At 35.4% G+C, this 17,745-nt stretch overlaps 1 protein-coding gene and 1 long non-coding RNA gene across 10 annotated transcripts in view; one reads left to right on the top strand and one right to left on the bottom strand.

The window, feature by feature from the left end:
* The window catches only part of ERC2 (ELKS/RAB6-interacting/CAST family member 2), a 430,377-nt gene that overhangs the window by 240,797 nt on the left and 171,835 nt on the right, over positions 1-17,745 (bottom strand). For 4 of the 9 annotated variants that reach the window (XR_004359174.1, XR_004359175.1, XR_004359178.1 and 1 more), the window contains 2 exons: positions 14,958-15,151; positions 9,928-9,939 (listed from right to left, as the gene is read on the bottom strand). Coding sequence is in view for 1 of the 9 variants with exons in the window: in XM_032699590.1 (XP_032555481.1) it covers positions 9,928-9,939; positions 14,958-15,151; positions 16,026-16,055 (236 nt within the window). In the remaining 8 variants the exon portion in view is untranslated. Of the gene's footprint in view, positions 1-9,927; positions 9,940-14,957; positions 15,152-16,025; positions 16,056-17,745 lie in introns of all 9 variants that reach the window. The other 5 variants (XR_004359172.1, XR_004359177.1, XM_032699590.1 and 2 more) reach the window with 3 other exon arrangements.
* LOC116792555 lies at positions 16,235-16,794 on the top strand. Its single transcript, XR_004359180.1, has 2 exons — positions 16,235-16,327; positions 16,550-16,794. It is a non-coding gene; the product is annotated as an uncharacterized LOC116792555 (long non-coding RNA).

Raw genomic sequence — 17,745 nt, 5'->3', positions numbered from 1 at the left:
ACAACTAGTTCAAATATACATTAGATGCTCTGTACAATTCCAAGTGAAAAACAGCTCTCTCCTGAGTCTGTCTCATAATTGTAAACACAGACTTAACCAGCATAAAACCAAAATGAATACTAGAAGAAATTACTTTCACAACTTTATATATAAATGTGGTATTTGGCAGAAATTTTGGTGGTGCAATATGACTTCGTGCTGTTAAAATATAAATTGGTTTCCAATCTCATGTTGAGTAAATGATAAATTCATTTATATTTAATCTCTATAAGAAGTTCAATTTTATGCCAATGCTAACTGCTTCTTTCATCACCCCTCCCTCACACAACTTCCCATTTCAGCTTCTGTCTAATGCCACACTGAAAAGTAGAACATGGTAAAGCTGCAAAGGAAAACATCTGGTGCCTGTGATATGCAAAATCTTGAAGAGAAGGAAATAAAAGAAAGCTCTATCGTAGACTCTCTTTATTCCACAACTGGCTACATACCTATGGAAATGAAAAGAAAATGCTACAGTTAAAAAGCCTAGCTGAGAAGTTTTCTTTTAGGCATGCATTAAATGTACAGGGGGAGTTCAATGCAGCAAATAAATGCAAGAACATATTCCCTACTAACTCTTTTTTTTTTTTTTTTTTAACAGCAAATATCAAATACAATCCCTGATCCAGTAGAATTTTCTACTTGCTTGCTCTGGTATGTTTTCATGTGGCTCTGTTTCTAAAATGCTTTTGAATAAAATAGAAGATTAGGGTAAGTAAAAAATATGCATAAGAAATAGAAAAATATCTGGGAACAGTACCCAATCAGCACAAAATATCATATGCCATGACCATATAGGATATAGAATATCCACATACTTTACTACTAGCTATGCTGATATGCAGAGTTGAGTCTACATTACTCTTTATCATGTGGAATTAGTTTCATGTGTTCTGCTGCACTGTTTAAATTTAAAACTCTAAGACCACAAAATTCATTAGACAGAATAAAATAAATAAAAGATTACTGCTTAAGACATACATCTTGAAAATCTGAAATGTATGCTGCAAGGGTCTGGTCAGTAGAATTGATGTTACCATCACAAGTTAATAGTCTTCTGGTACTAAAGCATATGCAGAATTATTCTCTGATAGTGTAATTGCCCCAAAGCACAAAGATGAAACCCAAAGCTCTCTGACCTTCCACACTGCTACAGTTCATTTTGAAGTTGGGCATCTATTATCTTTTAGTGAGCTAAATTCTTTAACCACTGAGCTAGACATTACAGTCACCTCAAACTAGTTATTATCAATACTATGCTGCACTGGTGATTTTAAAAACTTCATGGAACTGGAAAGCCAGGCTACAAACTAGTTCTGAAGCACCCAAGTCCAGAGTGGTGCCAACATTACATTTGGCTTAAAGAAATTATGTTTTCAGCTTGTAACATTTAAGAAGTAAAAAAGCAAACTAAAAAGCAGTGTAGATGACTAACTCTTTGCAAGATGTTTAATTATGGCCAAACATTAAAAAGCAGGGTTAATGACCCTTTTGCAGATAACAAATTTAAATTTGTTTGTGTTCCTATGGCCATATACAGTCAGCAATTGTCACAGAACATCTAACAGTTTAGGACTAAAAAAGAATTCAGAGTGAAACTAAGATGTCTTCAAAACAGAGCTAGAATAGAGCTAGAATATAAGCACAGTTTGAATAGTCAAAAATAAACTTAAAAAATTTAAAAAACCCTAAACCACCAACTAAAAAAGAAAACAAGTTCTCTTCTGTTCCAGAATTGCAAACTGAAGGATATTATGGGCATCTACTAACTCATTTGATAATTCAATATCAGAGAAGTATCCAGCACACAATAATGATGACAATAATATTGGAAGTTAATAAAGAGATGAATATCAAGTATAAGAAAAAAAGTCTAAATAAAATTTTATTATTTTAGTACATAAGACATTCTCACACTCCTAAAGAAGAGAAAAAAGATTGTATAAAGTAACACACTCCTCTAGAAGCTGCCTTACTACTGCTAAAATTGAGTTTATTAATTTTTTTAACCTAGATCAAGCCATTTCTCTCAACTGAAAATACATTCACCTTAGATATGCTACCCCAGTAAAAAAAAATCACAAAAAAGTCATAATTTCCTGTTCCTCTTCCTGAATCTTTCTGATCTGCGATAATTTTTGATAATCTTTCTCAAGTCCACAGCCATTAATTTCCACCTCAGCTGGGCATTAGACTTATAATCAGGTGTCTAAACCACAGCAAGGCCTACCTGTGTTTTCCTCAGCATCCAACAATTTTTCCAGAAAGTGGCCTTAGGATGCCAACACTGGAATCACTGGAACATAGCAGCTCTGACTTCTCATACTGCTGAAGAGCCATCATTTATGACTGTTAAATATTTAGATAGAACATCATAGATCTGAGCAAGGCAGGGAAAGGGAAAAGACCAAAAAATTCTTCAACAGCCCTGGAGCTTTCTCTCTTACGAAGAAGGCCCAAGGAACCTCGAGCCAGTAAATCTCACTGTGCAAGCAGCAAGATGCCCTTCCATCAATTGCACTGGTTATTCATTCTATTCAAATTTTTAACTGAAATGTCTTTTTAAGAAACAGATCATTGTCCTGGAGACCCGGACCCTTGATCAGCAGAAAGATAAATAGCAAAACAGTAGCAGCATTTAGTTCTTGCTAGTATGAAAATAAGTGAAATGATTCACTTAACCATGTTTGTGGTTTTTTTCTTGTTCACTTGGAGTGGCACACAACTAGATCTCATAGGTCTAACTACAGGACATTTAATTCCTTCAGTCCAACTTTTTAAGAGAAATATTAACACTAAGTTTCTGCATATATGTATCTTTCAGATTTCATTTTACCGTAGTGTGTGTTGTCTAAACTCCAGTGCTTTCATCTCTGATAGCTATAGAAAATCACACTATTTCATTAAATTCCCAGCTTTAATTAGCCACCTGGGGACCTTGGCCAAAAAGTTGGTAATGTCAGCCAAAAATAAGTGTTACGTGCTTAGTATAGCCTTCACTCTATTTCATAAAGATTTTTTTTTTCCCTCAAAGCATCCAAAAAATTCAGACATGCAAAATACACCCAAGAGCAAAATCTGCAATGTTTCCTAAATGAATATGTCTCCGCAATAATTTTCATCACTTTAAACACCATTGCAATGGGACCAGCTGTCTGAAAGTCAATCAAAAACTTCTCCAGTATTCTAGGAACCTGTGCTCCTCAACAAGTTATAAAAAAAAAATAATCAGAGCGCAAAGAATGTTTTCAGGGAAACAAACAAACAAAAAGATACCAAACCCAAACCACACTAATCAAACCAAACTATCTTATGATATACAATTTATCCAAAACAAGTAATTTATATAAAACAGGAAAGTCTCAAAAATACATTTTAAAATTTAATCTCGTACACATAAATAAAAAAAAAATCTTCACTTATTCTTCCAGGCATGCACTGGGTAGGATATTAACACTGTCATTACTTGAAAAAAATATCTTTTTTTTAACATATCATCTCTTTCTCCTTTATAGATAGTCCACACCTTTACAAAGAATTCACGTATGTGAGTAAGGAAACAAATCTTAACATTTTACTAGGCACTCTGGATCTCAGCAGCTAGTCATGCAGAAGACCTGATCCTGCAAATCCCAACCATGTGAATGTCCATTCTGAACTACATCAGTAAGACTCTGGAAAACTATTCACAGCAGTTCAGTTCTCACTGTCTTAAAAGTGACAGTATATGTAGGTGCTTTATTGAGTCACAACTAAAGCATGTAAGGGTAATTCTTCAAAATTCAGATCTAATTCCATTGAAATCCATAAGCTAGCATTTTATTAAGATATGAGAAAAGCTAAGTATTGTTTCTGGCATTTTCATGCAATACAAATGTATTTGCTATTACCCATCTATAAACCTGAAAAACAAAGAGGGGTCAGACTCTAGCAAACTATAAACATCACAAGAGATGTTAAGAGTGTTATCGACAGAGACATTCCTGACACAAATATGCAAGGACACTGTTTAATCACCTACAACTCATAGATGGATTTGTCTGGAGAAAATAGGTATTATCATGATAAGAAAAGCTATACTTCTGATAGGTTGAAATTTTCATATGACAAAGAAAACATAACACACCTCAAACAACAGCAATTTTTCTAAAAGAAAGCCCTCGTGTTTCACTGCTCAATTGATTTAATAAGTTAGACTCTAGTCCCCGTAAGTTTTATAATATGCTAATAAAAAACTAAGCAGTGTCTTTCTGTGCAGTCATTTGCACTTAAAACTTTCATGTTGGGGTTTTTTCCAATCCAGATCCTATAACCTAAAGAATTATTAGTATCCAAAGTATCTTTTAAGATTTGGAATGTTTCCTTATTCTCTTTTACTTTTTCTTTTTCTAATACAATTATCACAACGATAACAAACTAAAGAATACCCTAAATAACATAAAAGCAACTATCCCAACCATTAAGAAATCAATTACTTTGACATATCCAGCATGTCTAACAGAGTTCAGCTTCAAAATAACTTTCATCCTTTCTTTCTTGATGGCAAAAAATTATATTGGGACTGATGCTTTTTTTAATGATGTGGATGAAGTTCAGAAGCTAGACTGCTTGTACATTCCAGGCCAAATCATTTATCTAGCTTTATGCCCTGATATAAAAAGGTAGGGAGTAATAATCATAACCACCAGAAATAAAAAAGATTAAAATTCATTAAAATATAAACTAATAACATTTTATAAGCATTTTGCCTTTTTCCTTGCAAAAATGAAATCTATTGAATGCAAAACTGCAAAGCCATCTCACCATTGTACACACTGATTTTTTTTTTCTGTGAGACCCACAGACTGGCAAACATGTCATGTCACAGCAACCCAGAACACAGCTATTTATTGCCAGTGAATTACCAGTAAAGAAAAAGGAATTTTAGTATATTCCCAACTCTGTTACTAATAGATTACATAGCTATTTCAGTTTTACTCAAGGGAGCAGGCTTGCAGCCCACAGAGATCTGTAGGTCTCAAAAAACCAGAAATCGATCCTATTGCTGCGTTAATAATAATAATAAAAAAAGCCACAAAGTCAAATAACCTTTTTTTTTTAATTCTTCTTCCCCCAGCCCCACCCTTTAACTCTTAGTATTTCAACTGTTTGAAGGCTACTTTCAGATCTCCTAGGACTGATATTATGACAGTGCTTCAGTGTGACAACAATTTTGCCCCCAAATGCACCACAAAACAATATTATTGTCCAACAACTCTGCCTGGCAGAAATAAAGCAAGTGTCACAGAAGTCACTGAAACATTTCTCACCTCACAAAGACAAAAATGTGGGAGGAAGGGTTTACCTAACACACAATCTGGGAAATTGTCCAAAATCTTTATTTAAGAAGTGTTTAGTCTGACACAGTTCCCTCCAAAGCCCTGGAGAGATGCTCGAAATATCCACGTGAGGATAATGCATGAATGAAAAAGACGTACTAAAATCCTGTTCCAAACTATGGTTCATGTCACTTTGTTTCAACACTTATCTGCACTGCAACCACTGAAACTCCAACACAGTGCATTGCACTACTGTCTTCCTCAGCACATTCTTACTGGATGACACTTTACATGAACATGTGTGAAATTCATACCAGAAGACTCATCTGTCACACATCTCTCCTGTACACCCAGGATGGTTGGGTATTTCCTTCTGATGTTCTTTTTAAAAAAAATAAAATAAAATACTGCTGATGACAGGGCACTAGATGAGAAGGATATTTGATCTGATTTAATATGGCAATTGCTTGCTCAGCTATTTTATTAATTGAGACCATTAGCAATAACTGTAACCAGCAACTGGAAATAGTCTGTTGCCTCAAATCTGCAACTAAGGAGTTGCAATCCCGCTGCTGGTCCATCAAGTCCTTTCCAGCTGTAATCCAGGCAAGCTTTTTTTCTTTAAAAAGCCAACAAAACAAATAAAACATCCCCACACAAACAAACAAAAAAAAAAAGGCAAAAAATGCCCCACCACCTCCTGACTCTGTCCAGTTTTTCTCTGCATCCAACTGCTCCGCAGCATGTCCAGCTCAGCCTGACAGCAATCAGGATCACACCTCCTCTGTAGCACTCCATGATTCATTGCAATTTCCTTCTGAATCAAATCTTTTGACTGCAACTCCTGGCTCACCCTAGAAGTTCTCGGGATCAATCCAGCCATTATCATTCAATACATAAATCAAGCTTTCCATGCTTTTGCAGTAACTTCTTCAGACCTCCAAATAAATCAGGTACACTCTGTATGATTTCTTGTTTAGACATACTAACTTCCCCTTATTATAAATTCAGATCAGAGCACTTCAGTCCAGTCACAATCATGTTGCCCAGGCATGTCGCTCCTGCATTGTGAAAGCAAACAATGGGAAAGTGGGAGAAGTGGTCCCACCAACAGCCCAATTCCTAAATTTAGTTCCCCTGTCTCTTCTCAGTCACAGCTTTTTGAGGGCGAGCTGTGCTATCTCACAATGATTCTTCACTCACACACCCCTCCACTGTACCCAGGGAATCCTGACAGCACTGCACCCAGGCAGGCACCAACTCCCCAGAGTACTCTGGGGCTGCTTTATTCACATGTTCAAGAGGTAAAGGAATATGCTCTGTGGATCTTCCCCCCGGGGAAAACTAGTGGAGGCAGCAGGTCTGGAGAAGCATAAGAAATATTACTGTGTCTTGAAACTACTAACCATGAAATGGAAAGAGTACCAGTTCCTTGTGTTCTCTCTTCCCCAGAGCTGTGGTGTCACATCCAACCCAATCCAAAGTGGATATTTTTCCTTCAGAGAGGTAGAGCTCTTTTCACATCCAGTTCATACTGTATATCCATTTGTTTCAGTAGAGTATTTACACTCCAAATCAAATCCCAAAAAAATCAAATCACTGAGAATTACAAAATATCTTTCCTTATCTAAATAAACCATTTCTATTATTTTAACCTCTGCATGCCTTTAAGCAAACTGAAAGGGAAAGTACAGAACTGAGCAGACTCAGTAGTGAATGGGATGAAAATGAACAATGACACATCATCTTGTCCCAGGATCCTGTTTATATCTTTTTATTTTTAATCACTATGATTCCTGTTTATTTCATAATACATTATTAACTTAAACTTTGTTCTTAAGAAAATAGAATTTTGAGGAAATAAAATTTCTACTTTACTATTTCTTAAATAAAATTAAATTTAAAAATCTAATTACGAATTCAAAAATTCAAAACCACTCATGTGATCAGATAAATCTAAATAATCCCTACTCAAATTGTCATCTCTTTCAAAATGTTTAAATGCTAAAATGCTGGTTCTGTACACATAGCAAACAGACTATAACAGAAAGACATGTCAACAATCTGCCTGTTATCCAATGTGACAACTATGTTTCTCACTCAGAATAACCAGTCTCTCAGAAGAGTAATGTATATCACAGATTCTCTCAGTTTTCAGTAGTACACTATCTCAATTTCTCCAGGGAAATTATCTTTGAACAACATATCACTCTGCCCTTGGAACCATCAAACTGACATTTGACAAAACTGTGGACGGCTCGTAAGTTAAATTTAAAACTCCCTTAAACCTTGCCTTACACATGTCACTGAGCCCCAGCCTCCCACGGAAACAATTAGGAAGGCCAACATCAGAGGCTGGTGGGAAACTTTCTAGCACTGGTCAGTATATTACACATGGAAAAAATATCCATCTCCTCTTTATCTGCAGGTGGACAGGCTTGGGGAGTGTATAACCTGATGCAACCTAAAGGCAGGGGGTGAGGGGATGTCATTGTAGTGCCTGTTGTGCTCAGAATGTTCTTGTTTTGTATAGGCAGGTGCACAGGGCAGGATTATGCCAATGTATTGGATTTTCTTGTCTGTCACCATGTCAGTAAAACAGATGCAGCATTTTTCTAATCATCATAACCTCATATAAATATGGACAAATAAAATAACAGCTACAAACATACTGATCAGCAGAAATTACAGAAATTAATAGATCCGTCTCTTAAATTATGTTTTGACCTTAATGAAGATTCAAGCTGAGAAAACTTAACACTTCACTGAATTCCCACAATAAACTCTAATCATACGCTACAACTTATCCAGGACTCTAGGGATGAAAGTTGGCAGGGTTATGAGGACAGTTTGCTTCAACAAGGTCAGCTGGTTTTTTAGGTCAATAAAACATAACAGAAATTGCACCTCCAACTGCTGAACAAATGTTTCTGCATACCAATCATTGAATTCCAGTGAAATCAACCATAATGACAACCACATAGCATAATACCTTTCTTTAAGCTCTCTCAGGCTAGAGAGATTTTTCCATTAATGTTGGGTGTGCTCTGAAATGCAGAGTGGTTACATTCAGACAATAATTTCATCATAGCCAACTCCAGGGTAAATGCATTTAAATTAAATTCTGGAAGAAAGAAATATTCCAAAAAAACTGTTGAAGTATTTTCATAATCCAGGTGTAATAACTATTCATTCAAGCAGATCAAAATGTGCTTGTAGTAGATAGACAATAAAAAAAAAGGTGTTCATCCAATTCATTACTTCAGTCAATAAGCCTCAAATTTCCAAAACAAATTTTTTCAGCTGGAAAGAAACTTGCAATTGTGATGTGGGTCAAAGCACATCAGGGGAAAAAAAGTCTTGTCAGTCTTTTCATAATGAACCATCTTTTGCCATACAGTTCAAAGACATCCATGTCAGAAACTTCTGACTTTTCTGAACCATGAAATGTGAACTGTGCTTAGTTTTGAGACTAAGAAACCAAAACTCTCCCAAGTTCTCCCCAAGCTCTGCTCCTATATGAATCGAAAACACTGTGCTAAAAGTATACATTGAGAGGAAAAAATATGAAAACTTCCTAACTGAACTTATCATAAAGGCAGATTGGACATCTGTCGTGATTCAAGTCAAATGTGCTGCATGACAACCTGGAACCATGTTGGCAAATGCAACACTGAGGAAGCTGAAATACATCTGCAAAGTTTTTGCAGTATATACCCTCCTTTAACTTTGATAATGATGACTCCATCATCCAAACAATATACAGTTACTAGTTTCTAAAATACCAAGTACACGTTTTAAGACTTTGCTATCTTAAAATTTACACCCGTTCATAAGCATGAGAAAGAAAATTAATATCAAGGCCTAATAAGAGAAAAAAACGTCAACTAGATCAATTTTTACTTTTGACAAGCACCACAGGCCACATAGTAATACTTGAAAAGTTTACACCAACAGTGTGTAAGCACAAACACCAGCTAAACTAATCTAAAACCTGGAAGAAAGAGAAACAGGAGTCTGACTAGATGAGGCTGTATCCAAACACAGCATATAAAACATACACATACAGACACCAGAATCTGGCCAGCACAAACAGCTGAAACCTTCCAGCCACTGCAACTCCTCCTTTGCAATAACAGTAAAAGGGGTGATGTCAAAGTATTAAGAACAAGTCTCTGATCTGAGGTATAAAATCTCTCTGTTACTGGTCAATACATTTCCTATTGGGTTGGTTATCTACCAAAAATGTTACTCCCAGTGTTGAGCTCCCAAAACAAAGATAATAGAAGCAAAACTGAAAGAAAAAAATCTTCATAGAAAACAACATATGAATATGTTGTTAATTAACATTTTTTTCTTACAGACTTTTGAGAAAAGCATTCACTTACTGTAAAGTTTCTGATCTAGAAACAGAATGACCAAAAACTTCACAGAAGGGACAAGCAGAATAAAGACAACATAATACAAACAGAAGTTATTTCTCTGAAATCAAAATTGCCAAATAAATGAAGCATCAATGAAAACCTTCATTGTGGAAGGAGCATTAAGTAGGAGAGCAGAAAATACTGACCTGGAAGTCAAGCTGGTTGGAGTAGGGATGAAAGCAGCAGTTTGGAGAAAAACAGATAGGGAGGAAGACAGCAAAAGAGAATAAAGGGAGGAACACATTAGTTCTTTAAAAATATAACAAGCAGATGTTATATTAGCAGATAATTAAAAAAAAAAAAAGAAAAGAAAAAGAAAGAGAAGGAAAAGCAAGAAGTAAAATAAAATTTCTGAAGAGCTATATCCTTGCTGTGCACTGAAGAGAACAGAAATTTTAAAGTAAATTGCATCTTGTCATTTGTGAATGGTGGAAAGCCATCCATATTTATAACCATCCAAATGCATGCACACACCAAACAGAAAAAAATAAATTAGGTGAATATTGATAGCATTTGCTGCAACACAAATGTCTCATCATATACCAAAAAGACTTTTATTTGAACTAACATGGGCTTAGTGACCCTCATTCATCAAACCTTCCCATGGAAGCCAAAGCAGCTGAACAATTTGGCAGCTTGTTCAGAGATACCATTTAGAAGTTCCCAAAGCACTGTACCTAATAATCAAAGACAGAGATTTGACACCCACACCCCCAGAAATGCAGCCCCTCCTAATTCTGACAGCAAATTTTTAATTCAGTATGAAGAATCAGACTAATACTTCAGCACTGAAAATACTCTGATGTTTGATAACTTATTGGTTAAAAAATACTTAACATGCCCTTTCAAATAAGTAAGACAAAAAAATCCCCACCCAGCTAGACTAGTTCTTAGGTCTGTCACTAATGTACAGCTTTTTGTGCACTTAGGATAGGGAACATTTTTTAAAGCCCTAAAAGTCCTTTTTTTAAAAAAGGAATTATTCCATATGCTGGTGTTTTGTCACTTATGCTATGACTTGTCAGTACTGTGTGGACTTATCTTCATCAGAATTCAAATCCAAATCAATTCAAAATGAATTAACTGCAGTCTGAACAGCCCAAGAGCTTAAATGCATGTCTACAATGTTATTACCCAAAACTTACCACTGCATCTGAGAAGTAGATAACAAAAAACAAACCTCTTGTTTAAAAACAAACAGGTTTTATCTCATAGCTAGTACAATCTTTTTAATGGGCTTTCATATTATTGCAGCCTTTGCTGAGAAGCTACACTCGATCAAGCAAATGACCACTATCTAACATATCACTGGAGAAAAGCAGATCCAAGATTTTTCAAGCTACACCATGTTGTCATCGCTTTATTTCTCTTTTCAGTCTAAATTTACTAATGGGTAATTTATATTTTATTACGTGCCAGTGCTCTTTTGCTGAAATCACACTCTTTCACTGCAGTGCTTACCCTTTCATATATTTATAGAGAACAAACTTCCCTTCTGAGCTTTTGTTTTTCCAGAGAAATAAACCACTGTTGTTTACATCCCTCCTGTGACATGAGCACTCCATTCCTTTCATTATCTTACCAGCCCTCTCTGCTCTGGTTTCCAGTTTTAATTCAACTTCCCTGAATATGACTGATGGGAAATGCACAGCAGTGTTCCACATGGAGCCTTGCTAGCACCTCATGACATTAATACCTTCCTATCCTTACTGAAGACACTTATTCTGACATATCAGGATTCACTCCTCATTATTTAGACGTTTGCATCATTATTTAGATGACTCATAATGACACAGCCATAAGCAAATTCACCCAATCTTTCTCTTCCTGAACTGTACCAAGGATTATCCTTAGCTTACAGCAGGCAGTCTTACTGGTCCCAACTTCACCAACATGCATTTAATGCTATTGTATTTCACTTAATTTCACAATTCAAACTCCCTATCATATTTCATAAATATACTTCCCATTCTAACACCATTAATAAAAGTTTTAAACAACATATTCCTTCAACCCTGACAGTTCAGCTGCAGCTCCCTCTCCTTGGCTAGGTCCTTTGCATTAAAATTTAAGCTGATCACTATCATATCCAGTTTCATTTGCATCATTAAAACAAACAAAAAAAAAAACCCACACCACATTTCTTCACCAAGAAAACCAAAGAAAAACATCAAGCTAAGTTTAACGGAAGTACATTACACACTGAATGCAATATCTTGCATTTAATTTTAACCTTTTTTAATTATAAACAGATAAATCATAAAAAATGTAATAAAAATTATCAAACAGCTTGAGTATAAAAGAAGGAACTGGTTGTCCTATGTAATAATAAAAAACCGAAAAATGCAAAATTAATATAGAGAGAGTAATTTAAGAAACAGACCCATGTGTTTTTATATAGGAGCAATAATATGAATCTGCAGTGATGCAACTGAGGAGTGTGAGAGTTTCTGAGCCAAGAAAATCACATTAAAACCAAAAGAATTACCATTCATATGAAGGCTGCTCCATAATTATTAATAATGTTCATCTGCCAAATAGCAAACCCTTATAAATTTAACTGCCCATATCTCGAAGCAGACATTTCTAGTGGGACAAGAAGGAAAGAACATCTTTGAATTTGTTAAAGTTGCAGCCATTTTTGCAATGTTTTATTCCCATAAACTGGGTAAACTGAGCTTTGGCTCCACCTCTTCCTTTCAATAACGAGCCAATCAAATAGTCATTACAGGAAGAAAAAAGTGGCAGCTCTTTATAAAATGTTACAGCAATTTACGCTCCACCTAAACCCCTAGAAAGGGGAATTTGAACATCAAAGTTCATTCTCTGGGGACACCAACAGGTGCCACAGTTAAATACAGATCTTTTGGCAATGGTTTTACAAAATAAGGAGAGAGAGAAAATCAATTAAATTTTAGAGAAACCTAAAGTGAACCTGATTAGTAAGAGAGGTTTGATACTCACTTGCAAAAAATATTTCCCTGTTACACCTTCATATTGCCAGCAGATTGCCAGCCTTAGTCAACCAATCAACAAGTTTAAGACCATGGTTAGGCATGTTGGAAAGCAGCCTTAAGACTCCATTAGCAAGTAATGGCAGTAACTTCTGTCATTGAAATCAACAATAGATAATTTTTACGTTAATTCTTTTTTCTTTTCCTAGTTTACAATAATTACCTTATATATACACTATGCGTATAGGAATTTGGAATTAATCTTGAAAGCTGCTCATAAGTAAAATCAACTGAGAAACTGCAGTAAAGATAACAGAATTCAAAAAGAAATCTGAGAGCGTGATGAGTCCCAAAATTCCAACATACTACTCCTCTCCTTAGCTGGTCATTGCACAGATATCACACTGCAAGCATTACAGAAGTACTTAAAGGTTCATAGCAAGGTTTAACTACTTCATCACACTGTTAGTACAGTGTATCCTCTTCAAAAAGTCTGTGTCCACTCAGCAGTACCACATTATTTTCTGAAAAGCTATGTCAGGATCAACACCCTGATAAACAGCAACAGACTAGAAATTGGTGTCCCAAAATTTCACTGGTAAGAGTACACAGAATTTTTTAAAAAACCAAAAAGAGTACAAAAATAGAAAGTTCTGTCTATTGCACAACCCATTACAGGGTTCTCAGACAGTAAGAACAGGTTGCATGCTAACAATGCCATAGCAATACCTCTGGATCCCTTGGTTCCTTGTTTCTTTGTAATTATTGCTTTTTAATCAATTCTCAATTTAATTCAAATAAGTATCTATCAATTATTTATCTCTTTTTCCATAAAATATTCAAGCTTCAGCACTTAATCATGATCATCTTTTAATTAGCACTTTAATATTCAAAAATTCAACACATGATTGTTACTTAACAAATGTCTTAAAATTATCTTGAATAAAAGTTTAGCATGCCTACTAATGAGTTGGGTGTCACACAATTAATTCAGTAGGTTTTATAGTGCAAGGAGATTAGTTACTATTTCTTTAAGAACACATTAAAGTAGGTGCAAAAACTAGAGTATTCTAAATGCTTTCTGATGTGGTGAGAGAGGCAACTGCAAACTGAAGCTGTCCTCCTGTAAACAATCAGTTCTAATTTGAGTACAAATCTTTTTTCACTTTAAATTTGAGGTCTCCATTATCATGACAATTAACCATTATTCAACTTTGCCAAATGTCTGCAGAGAAAAATAAATTTTGGCATCAGATAACTGTGAAGGTTTATAAGTCATTGCCAGTAAAAGGTGTTCTACACCTCTTTCTTTCCAAGCTGGCTGTTTTCCACCCTCCAAGGTAACTAACATTTCCCACAGATCTTCCCCTCTTTGCTGGTAATACTTCTTATTGAGACAGAGCACTCCTTTGTCTTGACTGGAACTATAGCAATGATCACAACAATGAGATGAGTTAAACTTCTCTTTTGGAACCACGAAACACTTTTCTTCTGGCTTTATCACAATAAAACAAATATAAAAATCATTTGGAAAAAAAAAAAAAACCTCCTTCTTTCATTTAAATAAGAGTGGCTAAGTAGAGGAAAGGAACAAAGAAACAAATAGCAGCAAACCACGTGGGAGAAGGCTCCAAGAATTATTTAATTACAAAGGGTGTGAGACAACTGATCCCAAAACCCACCTGTCTCCATTAAGGAAAGACTGTACAACCTTCTGAGAAATAAGACAATTACTGCCTGGTTGACATCTTTTGAAGCAGTCAAAGACTACAGGAACATGGAGAAATAGTTACAACTATTATTAAATAGTCATGAGACAGGTTAGAAATACTCACCAATACTTTTCAGGACCTCTTAGAATTAGTGGTGATGTTCACAGTGAAGAAACGTGTGGGGACAGTTTTGATTCACCAGTTACCAGAAAGACAGGATTGCTCCCCAACATGGTTTTCTGGGAGGGTTGTTGTCCCTGTAAATTGCACATGACTTTTCCTACATGTGTTCTTTTTATGAAGAGTATTAAAAAATGGAAACCTTAAATTGTTCCAAAGTCAGCAGACAGGAGATGAAGTTATTAAGTAGCCTGTTGTGGTGTTTTTTTTTTCATTTCTGATTCAAATTTACAAGGCATAACAAATATTCTGTCAAAAAACAGACTCTGCTCTGAAATGAAGATTAATTAAGCAAAAATGCTACTCAGTGTAAGACAATACAAACATTACCTTTCTAACTCAGCAATTTTCTTATCTTTGTCATTCTTCTCATTCTCTACTTCCTTGAGTATTTCTAGAAGTCTGTCAACCTCAGCCTGAGCTTTGCCACATTCTTCTCTATAGTATGATGCCTCTTTGTCAAGCTGTTTGATTCTGTCTGCAAATTCTGGGTTCATCCGTGCCTCCTCTTCAGCCTCATGAGCCTTCAGAATAATGTTTCAAAAAAAAAAATAAGGATGACAATAATTTCAATAGCTTTAAGAGCTTTACTTCTTCAGTCTCGGAGTTCAAGTTTTCATTAAAAAGGATTATGGGTATTTCTGTCCAATGACACTCTTTTCTACAGAAGCATTATAAAAAGAAATTAAAATATCTTCTTAGTCAAATTCTATCATCCTGAAGGGGGAGGGGATTTACTAGAGGGGGCTTTTTTACATATTAAAGTGATCATATTTTAAGGGGGTTTTTTTTCAAATTAAAAAAATCACCTTGTAATTCATTCAATTCACAGTAAGCTCTTAAAGTGTTTTAAATATACAGGTAACTTCTTAACAAATCATATTCTCTTTCCCCATATATATACATACACAATTTGTCCATGTATATATACACAAAAAAAGATACATATATACATATTGTATATATCTGTATCGCCAGATGTCTCAAATGCAGTTTGATACGAAGAATTTAAAAGAAAGAAATTGCTTTAATGCAGTGCTGTTTTTAAAAGGCAAACCGACAAACCAAAAAAAGCTGCTTTCAGCAGGCATTTTACCCAATAATCCTTTTTGTCTCATCATTAATACTTAACCTGAAACATCAGAGGAACAAGCCCATCGGTGAAAACAGCACAAACCTGGCAAACACATGCATGGATGGGTGGCGGTGTCACAGACAAGAGAGAACGCAATGAACACAACAAGAGTGCAGAGCCCAGTCCAGCTCCCACCAAACCTCATGGCAAAAAAAACCAATTAACTTCAATGGGAGCAGGATCTGGCACCAAGTGCTTTAAACTGTTGGCTGGAATAATCACAGACAGATGGAAACAACAATGCACTGCAATGCTTAGCCTACCCCTTGCTTCCCATTATTCCTAATTGGCATCTTGAAAGAGCAGGCAAGGAAAAAACAAGTAGTTTAAGGCAGTGCACATTAAACATAGAAAATTCAGATAACATACAGGATTTTTACAGAAATTCATGATATTTAGAAACTGAAGGTCCTCCAACTATCTTATTACGCAGAGAAGACGTGGACTTACTTATTCTTCTTAATTTCAGGGAATAGACAATGCAAGCAAGCAATGAAAGAAATGCAGATCAAAATGAAACATGCATGTTTAGGAAAGAATTAATATAAACTACAGATATTAGAAGGTTTGTATTCTTTGCAATGGATAAAAATTTTCTGTATAAATAAAAAACAAGTCTGAGTTTACCATAAATACAACAAATAAATTGAAATTACTAGGGAAGAAACTTAGGGGGGTTGCATGTAACATATCATTTAAGCATGAGGATAATAAGAAAAAGATAGTAGATTTGAAGTTTTATTTATCCTGCTTGAGATTTTTATTCAGAGGAATAGTTCATTTCCAGGAGAAGCCAAGGGAATGACATGAGGAGCTACTAAACCTACTGGCCTTGCTCTTCAAATTCTCTGTTTTGGATAATAATACATGCTCCAGTCCTGAAAGTAGGACTTTTCTAACACAGAGCTGGTTTAAAGGTGACATTCAAGGAGTATCTTGATTCAACAGTTCAGATAAGATGCTAGGAACAGATTGCTTTTCAGCCTCATAATCTTCCTGCTTTAACAATAAACTTGGATTTATTTTATACTAGCTGTTAATTGTATCGAGAAATTTACTTTCAACTAACTTTGTAATTTTTGAAGTCACTGTAATACTCAGACTCAGGGCCAATTATTTGAGAGATTGCACCAATTTTCAGCTGCAAAGCACTTCAATTATCCATCAGTGCTATTATATTACACACCATTTTATGACTGTGTTATTTTCCAAGGAATAAAAATAAAAATAATTCTATAGGTTGACAAAGGTAAATTCACTTCAGAAAAAAAAAATACAACCCAATTCCCACCGTTAAGATACTAAGAAACTTGTGCAAAAAGCGTGTTGTTCCCTATTGTTCAGATTTCTCCTGCTTTCCTAAGGGTAAATCCAGAATTTCACAGTTCCCCTCTAATGGCTATCACTCTTTCATATTCCTCCCTGCCACCTTTCTTTCCCTTCCCTCTATTTTAGCCTATAATTAACCAATTTACCAGCCTTGCTTCCATCATTTCATAAAGAAGAAAATTACTCACCTTCCTTCCTCTAAGCAGTCTTCACTTTAGCATAAAGGAACTCTCAGCTTCAGCCCAAACCTTTTTTCCCCATACACTCTACCCTTGTCTAAACCCAGGGCAAGAAGCAATGGAGAAAAGAGAAGTCTTTTTTTTTTTTTTCTATGAGAAAAATACATAATTTGGGCAAGAACACACAAGTGTCATTAATGCAAAGGTGCCAAATGTTCTACCACCACAGAAGATTCCTGTCACACAGCAGCTCAGAAATGTGCTGACCAAATTACCTGCTTTACTGCTGCTAAGTAAATCATCACTTGGAATAATAGATATCCTTTTATTCCTGAGTTTAGTCCTTTAATCTTTGCTCAACAGCATGGTAAGGAAATCAACAATAAGTTGCAAAAGTGTTTTCAATTCTTATGTTTTCTGTGGTACTCCTGCCATCCCATATTTGTGGGATGTGCAGCCAAAAGCTACAAGATTA

The sequence above is a fragment of the Chiroxiphia lanceolata genome, chromosome 11 (genome assembly GCF_009829145.1).
Source record: "Chiroxiphia lanceolata isolate bChiLan1 chromosome 11, bChiLan1.pri, whole genome shotgun sequence".
Lineage (NCBI taxonomy): Eukaryota > Metazoa > Chordata > Aves > Passeriformes > Pipridae > Chiroxiphia > Chiroxiphia lanceolata.
Note: the sequence above shows the minus strand (reverse complement) of the source record. Positions and strands in the feature narration are given on the sequence as shown.